Consider the following 12451-nt stretch of genomic DNA (forward strand, 5'->3'; position numbering starts at 1 on the left):
TTTGGCCTGTTTGTTTACTTGTTTGTTTACTTGTTTGTTTATAATGGTTTATTTTATTTATTTATTTATTTGTCGTTTCTCGAGCATGATGCTAGAGTTTCATGTCTCTCCTGCTGATTTCCCCTCCTCCCTTTCCCATAATGCACCCTAAAGCTTGGCCACTGTGTAAGTACAGCTAACACTAACTGCACGCTTCACACACACACACACACACACACACACTTACCTCTGACTATACATTGCATTTAACATTAAACTTCACCCTCATCTGTTGCCATGGTGACTGGATCACCTGCATGAAACTAGCTTGTATCTGGTTGAGTGTTCACGTGACCCTGACAGACGTCGTGTCTACGTCACGTACATAGTCACATGCCTTTCATCTTTAGTGTGTAGTACTGTGTTGTAGCGGTCAGTGTGTAGTTGTGTGTCCTTGTGAGTTTATAGGTAAGTTCAGCAAATGGCATCATCGTGGGTTAGAAGGAACCGAGGAACCGAGTTCCCTCACATCTCCACTCTCAGGGTTTTTGGTGTGTGCAGATGATTAGTGTGTTTTACAGTGTGGTTATTAGAACCTGTGTGTGTGTGTTTTCTCTGTTTCAGCTCCGCTCTGGAGGCTCACAGATCCTGGAAGGCTGCATTGCTGAGATCCCCAACATCTCCAGTCTGGATATCTCTGATAACGGTGAGCTGAGCGCAGCCTCGTGCTCTTCAAACACACTGAGGAAGAGTCAATAAAACCTTCATCAGATTCAGAGCTTCAATCTGGTCAGGTGTTTAGCATGGTTTAGCTGAGGAGGAGGATGAGTAAGAGGAGGAGGAGGAGGAGGATGATAATGACGACGAGGAGGATGATGAGGAGGAGAAGGATGGTGATGAGGAAGAGGATGATGATGTTGATGATAATGTGGAGGAGAATGAGGATGATGAGGAGGAAGAGGAGAATGATGATGATGAGGATTATGATAAGGAGGTGGAGGAGGATGAAGAGGAAGATTATGATGACAAGGAAGAGGAGGATTATGAAAAGGAGGAGGGGGAGGAGAAGGATGATAAGGATGACGGGGGCTCATGAGGAGGAGAATGATGATGATGATTATAGTAATGTGGAGGAGGAGGAGCATGAAGGAAAATGGTTCTGATCATGAGGAGGATGATAATGAGATAAGGAGGAGGATGATAAGGATGAAGGTGATGATGGTAATGTGGAAAAGGAGGAGCATAATGATGATAAGGATGGAGGGGGGATCATAAGGAGGAGGAGGATGATGTGGAGGTGACTGTGGACGATGAGGAGGAGGAGGAGGATGATAAAGATGATGATGTTCTAACAGCATGTTTAGGTTCCTCCAGGGATTTAGGATGAGCTGCGTCAGTGTAAGAGGGATTAATGAGAGAGAGTTTAAAGACTCCAGATAAACCTCCTGTTTCTAATCTAAGTGCTGATTAGTGCGGTGTTACACTGTTTAGATCAGCACAGAGACACTGTCCAGCCTTAGAGCCGATTACTGACCATATCTCTGTACTGTAAGAAATCACATGATTAAAGCAGACGTCTACAAGAGGAGATAAATGTGTGTGTGTGTTTGTGTGTGTGTGTACAGTGCTGTGTGATATGTAATCAGTCCTGATGACTGTGGTGTGTAATAATGAAATAAAATCAGAACTCTCTCAGGTTCTGAAAGCTGTGCTGTGGGTTTTACATGAGCAGTCGGGTTCTAACGGCTCAGTGTTGGCTTTCTGCACTCCGTTCCTCAGGTCTGGACTCGGATATGGGCACGCTGCTGGTGTGGCTCGCCAAGAACCGCTCCATCAGACACCTGTCCCTCGGCAAGAACTTCACCAACATCAAGTCAAAGTGAGAATGAACGAGGGATGAGAAGGAGGGTGAACGACTGAGTGGATGAGTGTGAATGATTGAGAGGACGAGTGTAATGGAGAGAGTAGGAGGGATATGAATGACTGAGTGGACTAGTGTGAATGAAGGATGAGGACAAGTGTGAACAAGAGAGTAGGATGAGTGTGAATGAATTGAAGATTGAGAAACATAATAAATAATAACAGTAATAATTTGTTATTAATAATCATGTTTTAGAATTAGGTGTTTAATCATTTTTAAACATGCACAGTATGTACTTTACCTGGGATGTGTGGAGTTTTGCATTTGTTTGTGTGTTAAACGTTTGTCGGTTTCTGTAGAAATCTGGCTCCAGTCCTCGACAACCTTGTTCACTTGATCCAGGAGGAAGAATCAGTGAGGAATTTAATCTCGCTTATTTTATGTAGTTTTGTTAGCTATGACAGTGAAAATATTTACATTCTGTATTTTATTCTCTCTCTCTCCTCCCTTACTCTCTCTCTCTCTCTCTCTCTCTCTCTCTCTTCCCTTCCTCTCTCTCTCTCTCTCTCTCTCCTTCCTTCCTCTCTTTCTCTCTCTCTCTCTCTCTCTCTCTCTCTCTCTCTCCTTCCTTCCTCTCTTTCTCTCTCTCTCTCTCTCTCTCTCTCTCTCTCTCCTCCCTTCCTCTCTCTCTCTCTCTCTCTCTCCCTGTCCCTCAGCCTCTGGTGTCTCTGTCTCTGGCCGACTCGAAGCTGAAGGCAGATCTGAGTATTGTCCTGAACGCTCTGGGCAGTAACAGCTCTCTGACCCGAGTGGATATCAGTGGGAACGGGATGGGGGACCTCGGGGCCAAGATGCTGGCTAAAGCCCTGCAGATTAACAGCAAGCTCAGGTGAGGGGGTTAAACTGGCTCAGGTGTGTATCCGGGGCATGTAGATTGGTGGAGCTTGGAGTGTGTGTGTTTTACAGGACATGAAGCTGATATTCAGAGCAGAGGGGGTGAATGTGTAATAACTTGTAATAAGTTTTAATCAGTTCATTGTCTGTATTTCTTCAGGACAGTCATCTGGGACAGAAACAACATCAGTCCACAGGGTCTACAGGACGTCGCTGCAGCACTGGAGAAGTACGTGAGGCTAATACAGAGTGTCAAGTCCATGCAGCAGGGTCGGGCAGGGTACAGCACAGCAGGGCAGGGCAGGGTACAGCAAGGCAGGGCAGAAAGTGGCAGAGCAGGTTGGGGTCAGGAGTGATGGGACGGGGCAGAGAGTGGCAGAGCAGGTTGGGGCAGGGGGTGGCAGAGCAGGGCAGGGAGTGACAGGGCAGGGCCGGGCAGGGCAGGGAGTGGCAGAGCAGAGCAGGGAGTGATGGGACGGAGCAGGGAGTGGCAGACAGGGCAGGGACTGACAGGGCGGGGCATGGCAGGGCAGGGAGTGGCAGAGCAGAGCAGGGCAGGGAGTGATAAGAGGGAGCAGAGAGTGCCAGAGCAGGGCGGGGCAGGGGGTGGCAGAGCAGGGCAGGATGAGTAATATAAGATAAGTAAAATAGCATTTTTGTCTTATTCAAAAACTCTTTTCCATTTTTTAATAAGATTTAAAACCATTTTCACTTCTTCCTCCAGCAATTCATTTTCTACTGCAGGTTTTTTTCCTGTTTGGATGGAAAATATGTTATAATCGAGCCAGTTAAAGTTCAGATTTAAAGAATTAAACAGTGTGGGTTTGTGTCTCATTTCTGAAATTTACACCATTTCTCACGTCTCTGTCGTTTACTAAACTGAACAGATTCAGTGAAAGAGGAAAGATATGAAAATAGATATTCCTCTCTCTCTGTCCTCCCCATTTTGATCTCATTTGCATAATGAGCACTGCAGCGCTGTGATTGGCTGGCAGCTTCATGCTAATCTGAGAGATGATTAATTATCTGAGAGAGACGGCCAGAGAGCGAGGTGAAGGAGCAGCAGGATGGATGAGGAGGAAAAGAGGAAAAGGGGTACAGGGGGATGGGGGAGTTGAGTTATGATGGAGAATGATGGATAGAGGGATCGTCTCCTCCATTCTTCAGAGATTTAAAGCCCATTATACTGATATGAATCTCCAGTTTGTGTGAATAATATTTTCCATCTGCTAACATTGTGTGTCTTTGTGTTGTGGAAAGTTAGAGAATATAAATAAATAAATGGGTAAATAAATAAAAAAATGGAATGTTTTGAATGACCTGATTCTGAAGAGTTGATCAGCAACAATAGTGCAACAACAATAGTGTGTTTGTGATGCAGTGATAAACATCTTGGACGTTGCCGTGACCTTTGACCCAGAACCACACCCTCTCTACAGTGCAATATAAATAAATATATAATATTTCTTACTGATTCTCCTCAATTATTCCTGCATCTGGAGGTTTTACACTGGTTCTTTATCCTCCTGCAGGAACTTCACCATCCGCTTCATGCCCATCCCCATCATCGACGCTTCTCAGGCTCTGAAGGCCAGTCCAGAGAAGACAGAGGATGCACTGATGAGGGTGAGAATGTCCAGAGATCGTCTTCAGTTCCTTCACATTCACTTTCAGAATAACATACGAATAAAAATGATGTCAGAAATCATCACTAAGCATTCTGACATGTTATTTCATAAATAAAGGATGGATGGAAGTTTCCTTTTTTTTCTTCTCCCAGATGGAGAACTACCTGTTCAGGAACCATGAAACTCGTAAATATGTTCAGGAGCAGGCGTACCGTCTTCAGCAGGGCATCGTGACCACCACCACACAGCAGGTGAGAACATCTGAGCTCTCGTCTCTCCTCACACTGAGATGAAGATGCATCTTTCAGAAAAGCTTCACTGCTGCTTGCGATGTTAGCCACTTGCTCAGACTGTGAGGATTTCTCTCCAGATGATTGACCGGATCTGTGTGAAGGTACAGGACCACCTCAACTCTCTGAAGAACTCAGAGCAGGATGCCATACTGGAAGATATCAGAATAGCGGAGAACTTGATCAAGGACGCGAGGAACTCAAAAACGGTAAAAGGAATTCTGTAGAGTATTAAACATGGATTATTTTCCAATCTGTTGGATTATGCTAGCGGTACACATGCTAGCATGATGTCCTTCAGCTGATCTTTAAATCTGAGGTTTAGCAGAACATCAGTGCAAATAGCGAAGCTGTCTTTGCATCCCTCATGTTTTTGCATGTGATTGATTGTCTCGTCCTCGTCCACAGCTCCTCCCCAACCTGTACCACCTCGGCGTCGCGTCCCGGAAGGAGCTGAACGGTTCCTCTGTTGGTCCAATCCAGGAGAAACTGGACTCCATGGCTGGAGAAGTGGCTCAGGTCATGGATGAGCAGCTCCAGGTAACATCATGTCACCACCACCATGATAACACTAAACAAATAAATGAATTAATATTGTGAACTGCTTGATCTTAAAATGTTATCAAAAGTCTCATGAAACGTCACCAAATCAGTTGATGCTAAGTATAAGTGTAGTATAATGCTGGGCATGTGGCATTTTTTCTTAATAATTTACCATGTTGATATTCCAGAAGGTTCTGGATTATATAGAAGACCTCTGAGATTTTACCTATTGTTCAACAGTTTGCTGTAGTCCAGTTTCTAGATGTTACTCTGCTAGCTGACTAGCCAGATGATGTGTGTGTATTTTGAGGAAAAATCTGAAATAAGTTTTAGATGCTACCATCACTATGCCTCATCATTTTCAAGGTGATGAACGTGTTTCATATCACCAGGGGCCAATGCAAATGTTTGGAGAGGGTTTGAGTCTAGTGTATACAGTTCACCGGTTGATTTATTCATCTCTAGCCATAAACACGTTTATCTCAACGCTTGCAGTAACAAGTTTTTGTTTTGTTTTAGTTAGGATGTGAAATCGATACACGAGCTAGCGTTTCTGTGAAGTGTGTCTGATCCACATCTCCTCAGGAAACACAACTTCCACATGATGTTGCTGCTCTTGGCTCTGCTCCAGCCTGCTGGAGTAAAAATGAATATTAAAAGCTGTTCTCTGATGCCCTGAAAACCCAGACAGAAATTCCACACACTCAATATAATTTTTATTTTTTTTTTAAATTCCCTCTAGGTTTGTTTTGGCTTTTTAATCGCGCTGACACCATGAACCTGTACAGGATATAAACCCACTGCATAGTGCTGGAGAGATTTCTTTTATCTAAACATCTGCAGTGAGAAGCAGAACTGACAGAAACACATTCATAAACATGGAGTGTTGTGTTTATTCTTTTCTTTTGTATTATATTTACTGTATACATCTATCTTTATGTGTCAAGATACTGACCACACACAGGGGCTGAGATATTCAGCATATTTTATGCTCCGTGATATGATTCAGCACTCAGTGGATGGATGAACTGATGGATGGATGAATTTGATAAATAAAACAATGACAGGATGAATAGCAGGAAATATTTGTGGTTGTAATTTGATGGATGGATGATGGGACTTGAAAGTGAATTTAATGAATGAGTGGATAAATGGATGGATGGATAGACTTATGAATGAATTTGATGGATAGATAGAGGAATGTGATGGATGGAAGGATGTCCATATTGGATGGATGGATGGATGGATGGATGGATGGATAGGCATAGAAATAAATGTAATAGGTGGATAATAGAATGTGGATAGGGATGAATGTGAAGGAAGGATGGAAGTATTTGAATAGGGATGGTTTGTATGGTTGAATGGATAGACAGAAGGATTGGCATAGGGAGGGATGGATGGATAGATGGATGGGATGGATGGATAGGCACAGGGATGGATGTGATGGATGGTATATAACTATAATCTAAATAACCAAGACAAGCTAATCCCTCATTGGTGAACTCGAACCCCAGGTTCCACTCATTCCTCTTCGTGCAGTGGAAAACTTCTTTCAGCAGTTAGAGTATTGATGTTCCACAGTATTTTTCCCTCTGAACTCATAAAACATTCCTGCTCAAATTTTTCCTCCAGAGTCTTTTGGAGTCGATGGTGGACACGGCGGAGAGTCTCTGTCCTAATGTGATGCGGAAACCCAACCTGCGTCATGAGCTGATCAAAGCAGGGACTGGGAAGATGACGGTACCTCGAAGCTTCGTCAAGAACACACTTCTCGAGCAGTCTGGCATTGACATCATCAACAAGATCAGGTTTGAAACTCGCACTTTAATCCATTTGTCTTGGAAACCAAGCCAGAAGGCAGCAGATTAAATGTAACAGTGCTTTTCTTTTGGTCAGAACCATGTTTCCCGGGTCTCTAGGGCCTCAGGGGAGGTCATGTTTGGTTGCTGTGAAATTAAGCTTGTTTATGGAGAGTAGAGAGATCTGGGTGGGATGGCCTCTGGAAATGTGGAAGGCAGCGAAATAGCATTAGAATTGTCTAGCAGTGGTATCATCAGTATCAGTACCATCTCAAATGCTGGTGTCTACACAACAACTTGTGTTCATTTTTGTCATAATTTGAAGTCGTTATTGCCCAAGTGGTCCAATCTAAGTGGTTAGTTTATTGATTGTAGTACACTGATGGCCATTAACTGTATTCCAACTCAGGTTTGAGCCACGTTTGATGTTTCAGGTTCCACTAATCTTCTAGAAATTAGAGGTAATGAGGTGTGGTGCTGGTAGAAATATTCTCCAAAGGTAACAGAGGTGTATAATATCCAGAACAGAGCATTCATCATCTTAACCAAATGTAGAGATGAGCTAGAGGCAGAGATCTTGTAGAAACCAGTGCAGCATATAGTCTGCCATCATTTCTCAGTTAAACCCGAGGTTGTTTTGCTGGTAAACGCGCTGTTCTGTTGGCAGCAGGGGATCTCTGGCTACCTGCAGGGTCTGTGATTAAATACCTCTGAAGATCAATTCATCTCCTATCCTCCATGATGACTGCTACTTAAGATGTGTGTTTGATTGATAGAGAGACTGCTGTGAACAACCACGATCTAATCTTGTTCTTTTCTTTTCAGTGAAGTGAAGCTGAGTCTGGCTTCATTCCTCTCCGACCGGATCGTCGATGAAATTTTGGAAGCGCTCTCTGGCTCTCAGAATACGCTGGTGAGTAGTTTTCAATCGAGGTCTGACCTCCATTGACCTTCTCACAGGACCAAGAAGTACAATCCTTTCTTTTATGTTTTTTTTTTGTTTTTTTTTCTGAGGAAATCCTACTTTTTATCCTTTTATAGTTATAGTTAACATTGTGGAATGTTATGTTGTAAGTAAATGAGTCTGAGGCTACGTACTTCAGAACATTGTGACCGCGTGCTTTAAATGCATGCTAGTTAAGTAAAGTGTCTGTTGCCATCAGGGGGAGCACCTGGTGAGGAAAGGGCGTCCCTTGGTGCAGCAGGAGTCCATGGACTTGGATGTTCCAGAGGCCAGAATCTCCAAACGGAGCACCATGGAACTGCTGGAGGCTGAGAGGCTAGACGACATTGAGACCTGCATGGTGAGTATCTCATCTTCAGGTTTTGGTCCAAGGCAGAAATGAATTAGTGTAGCTTACATGCTCTCTGATGGCACCTGCTCATGTTCATTCCATCCATCTTGGATGGTGATGAGCACAGCTTTTATCCTCGTGGTCGCTCTGTGGTTCACATTCTTCTTCAAGGTTGGTGTTCAAGTCCCAGGAGCCCCTGAAGCTTCTCAGATAAACTCACCAGACTTGACTGTGTGTCTTTCACATCCCGTTTTCTTTCATCTTTAGGCAGTTGGCTTTGTCTTTGGTCTGACAGGACAGAAGTTACGAGTCAGATCACTTCATTAATGATTTTGTCCTGAGAAAGTCCAAACAGAGCTGGGGTCATTTTCCAAAAAGATTGGATTTCTTAGTCATTTTTTAAAGAATCCTTTAAGAAAACATTGTTTGCTAGCATGTATTAAATTTGTCCCCTGTAGCTGAATGATCTCTGTATTTGTGAGAGGTTCAGTTTGTCGTAAACGATCTCGCTGCTTGTGCTCATAAGCTGCTCTGTCTTTTATTTTACTTTATCATTTTCTCTTCCTTCTGTTCTGTCTGGTTTCTGGAACAGCTGAGCTCCTTACTTCTCTTTCTGCTCTGTTCTCTTTTTTTCTTCCTTTCCCTCTTTCTTTCTTTATTTTCCTTAATTATTTGCTTCATGGAGACTTTGTGCTGCACCAGTGTAAGTACAAGCTGCCTCCCCAACCCTCTCTCTCTCCCTCCCTCTCTCTCTCTCTCTCTCTCTCTCTCTCTGCGCGAATGTCTCTCGCTCTACTCTGTGTAGTCACTAGCACAAAGGACTGAGTTGTTCAGTGCCTCCTCCCCGCCACATTTACAACATTCTTTCTCTCACACGATCACTTTCTCTCTCTCTCTCTCTCTCTCTCTCTCTCTCTCTCACTCTCACAGACAGACTTGAAGTCATTACTCTACCACTTTTTTCCTCCGTGAGTTGATAATGGACTCAGCTTGAACCCAAGGCTAACTGTTTTTGTTACCTTGTTTTTGTTAAATGCATCATATGTAAAAGACTCGCATTGGTCAATATTTTATTTCAAGACAAGACAAGAAAATTAATTAAATTTCAAGACATTTTATGAGGCAGGTTAGTTAGCAGGTAGCATCCCTGCCTCACACCTCCTGAATCCCTGCTCTGATTCTGAGCTTGGGTTGCTGTGTGCATGGATTCTTCTGGGTTCTCCAGGTTCTTTTCACCTCCCCAAAACATGCCAGTTGGTGGAATGACCCCTATAAAATGACCCAATGCTGTAGTGTCCTGGATTACCCTCCAGGATGCATCCCATCCACTGTTGCTGGTATTCCCTGGATTGTCTCTGGATCCACCAGGATGAACGAATTATACATTTTTATAGTCCAGGTTCAAACTAAAATGTTGTAGCCTAAACCAGAATCTGCAACAAATCCAGAGGTTTGAGGAAATGACCTACTAAGATCTCAGGAAGTGAAGATTCTGGGATTTGAGTCTCAGCAATACTGCAGGTACCATTAACTCTTTCCTTACACTTTTTTCAGATGACTCCAAAGTCGAAAAGGAAGAGTATCCACAGCCGGATGCTGAGACCTGTCTCCAGAGCATTTGGTGAGTCTGAGACACTTTTAAACTTGAAGTATTCTACTCTCTATCCAGGAACTGCTCAGACATGTCTAGGTATGTGTAGATAATCAGGATCTTGACATACCCCAGTATTTAAGACCTTGAAATAGCTCTACCCTTGTGGCTTATCCAAGAGGGGGCTGTTTGGGCAACCAAACTGAAGGCGGCATAAAGATATAGAACTACTAATTTCTTAGAAGTCACATTTCTAAAGAGTTCTGTAAAACCTCCTAGACCATGTTAAGGTTCTTTTCTGGATAAAATATTGCACCAAAGAAGCACAAAGAAATCATGATAAAAGGTTTGTTCAAGTTGGTGTGAGTGTAAAGTGACGGCTCATAGCTAAGGTTCTTCATTGGTTCTCCTTTATCAGAAATGGAGTTTGACCTGGACAAGGCTCTGGAGGATGTCCCCATCCATGTTGAAGACCCTTCACCTTCTGCCAAAATGGACAAAAAGTCATCAGGGGTTGTGGGAGAGCTGCCGTCTGAGGAAGCCAAAAAACTCCAACATTACACCAAATTACGACCCAAGAGGAACAAGAAGACCCAGTCAAGCAAGGTTCCTGTAAGTGACCTCATCTTCCTTGGATTGTAGAAATCAAGAAATCCTTGGAACAGGATTCCTTTTAAAGTTACTTTTGTTCAATGGACTCTAATTTTGGTCAGCTTGCCCCTAAAAAATATTTATTTGTAACTAACAAAGTTTCCAGTTGTGATTTTGCTGTTTGTAGATGCAGTGAGGAAGATGTGTACTCATCTTCTGCTAAACCTGTGTTTCTTCAACTGATCTGACTTTAGATTTCTTTTATTAAATTTGCTTAATTATCCTACCATCTGGTCAAATCAGCATTTCTGAAGTGTAAAGGTTGGTGGACGTTTTGTTACCTGTGCCCTAACAGCAGGTCAGCAGGATGCCATCTCAGGACGGAGAGCAGAACGGCCTCATGGGAAGAGTGGACGAGGGTGTGGATGAGTTCTTCACCAAGAAAGTCACCAAGATGGACAAGTCAGTACTCCTTCCTCTACATTTTAAAGATCGAAACAGTTTGATAGTATCACTGTAAACAGTTTTATGGGGACAACATAACAATTTAGAGCCAAATCAGTTGTGGTGTGTGGTTATTTGGAACAAATACGTGAAACTTCTTGGACAGATTATATTGTTTTACAGTATGTCCATGTCCTCAGTGTTAAACTTACAAAATTTTCTAGAAGGTTTTTTAGAAGGTTAGGAATAACGCTCTTTTGGTCCTTCAATTTTTTTGCTTACTTTTTTTGTTCCGCTGTTTTCTCTCATTTCTATATTGATCTTTCCTTCATCTCTTCTTGTGCTCCTGTGTCTGTCCTCCTACATCCCTCTATCAGGAAGCAGTCCTTGAAGGCCTCAGACTCTCAGGATGCTGAAAGGAAGCGAGATTTGCGCAAAGGAGGCTTCCTGAACCTCATCAAGTCCCGCTCAGGCAAAGACAAGGAGAAGGACAAGGAAAAAGACAAGGAGAAGGAGAAAGACAAGGACAAAGACAAGGAAAAAGAAAAAGAGAAGGACAAGGAGAAGGCTTCTACTTCAGCCCCACCTCTGTCCCCAGTCCCCCAGGCTGCGGAGGAACCCTTGTCTCCTAAGGCCAAGTCCCAGTCATTACGTTCGGAGCGCAGCAGCAGTTCCGAGCGCTCTGAGGAACTGAAGACTCCCGACTATGGAGTCCAGGTGATGGGCTCCGGCCTTCTCGCCGAGATGAAGGCCAAGCAGGAGAAGAGAGCCAAGGTGTGTTTAAGATATTCTGCTCCTTCTGGACCATGGAAGAGCTCGATAATATTACATGTGCAATATTTGTGAGCTGAGTCAGAACAAAGAAGAGATGTTTTGTGCTTGAGGTGAAAACAGATAAAATGGCGCCATCTGGATGTCACAATGTGACACGCAGCCTGTATTCGGATTTATTACATCATTTCATTAAACATTTGTGCATTCCTAACACTTTGAACAGAATAGCTTGATGTTAAATCACGTTAAGCCATGCATACACTTTAGTCATGTGAAAATATTTTGACGTGACTAAACTAGAAGACGTACTGCACTTCTGTGGGACACTCGAGCACTTTTAATATTTTTAATGCATTTTTTATTACGTAAAAATCAATGTCTGGCAAGAGACTGAGGATCGCTCGGCCTGTGTCAGCTCAAAATTTCACCCTGATCACCTAAAGCTCGGTGCATCCATCTGGCATCATGTCAGGAAGATCTTTTATAAAGAGACAGAGAGTTTCTCTGGATTGATTTCAGGAAGCTTTATAAAATTCATTACTTTCTACTGACGTTCCGCTTTTCCTAATCATGCTAATGCTTACCTCAGGAAAAAGTACATGAAAGATTTAGTAGATTAGTGTTTTAGAGGCTCAAACTGTTAACTATAAAAGATTAGCATCAATTCGATGCTAACATGTCAGCTAGCTAGCTTGTAGTCGTTAAGTCATTCAGCCAGTGGTGTAAAGACACAGAGAAATTAGAAACATTGGACCGTTCTCA

General features: G+C 43.1%; 1 protein-coding gene across 1 annotated transcript in view; it reads left to right on the forward strand.

Annotated features, from left to right (window-relative positions):
• LOC131360532 (F-actin-uncapping protein LRRC16A-like) overlaps nt 1-12451 on the forward strand; it is an 87930-nt gene that overhangs the window by 70669 nt on the left and 4810 nt on the right. The window contains exons 18-33 of the mRNA XM_058401099.1: nt 604-685; nt 1759-1858; nt 2200-2254; nt 2557-2729; nt 2895-2963; nt 4267-4360; nt 4515-4613; nt 4733-4861; nt 5061-5192; nt 6828-7003; nt 7820-7907; nt 8158-8298; nt 9844-9910; nt 10299-10492; nt 10827-10933; nt 11293-11689. Of these exons, the coding sequence (XP_058257082.1) occupies nt 604-685; nt 1759-1858; nt 2200-2254; nt 2557-2729; nt 2895-2963; nt 4267-4360; nt 4515-4613; nt 4733-4861; nt 5061-5192; nt 6828-7003; nt 7820-7907; nt 8158-8298; nt 9844-9910; nt 10299-10492; nt 10827-10933; nt 11293-11689 (2103 nt within the window). The remainder of the gene's footprint in view (nt 1-603; nt 686-1758; nt 1859-2199; nt 2255-2556; nt 2730-2894; nt 2964-4266; nt 4361-4514; nt 4614-4732; nt 4862-5060; nt 5193-6827; nt 7004-7819; nt 7908-8157; nt 8299-9843; nt 9911-10298; nt 10493-10826; nt 10934-11292; nt 11690-12451) is intronic.

The sequence above is a fragment of the Hemibagrus wyckioides genome, linkage group LG01, assembly GCF_019097595.1.
Source record: "Hemibagrus wyckioides isolate EC202008001 linkage group LG01, SWU_Hwy_1.0, whole genome shotgun sequence".
NCBI lineage: Eukaryota > Metazoa > Chordata > Actinopteri > Siluriformes > Bagridae > Hemibagrus > Hemibagrus wyckioides.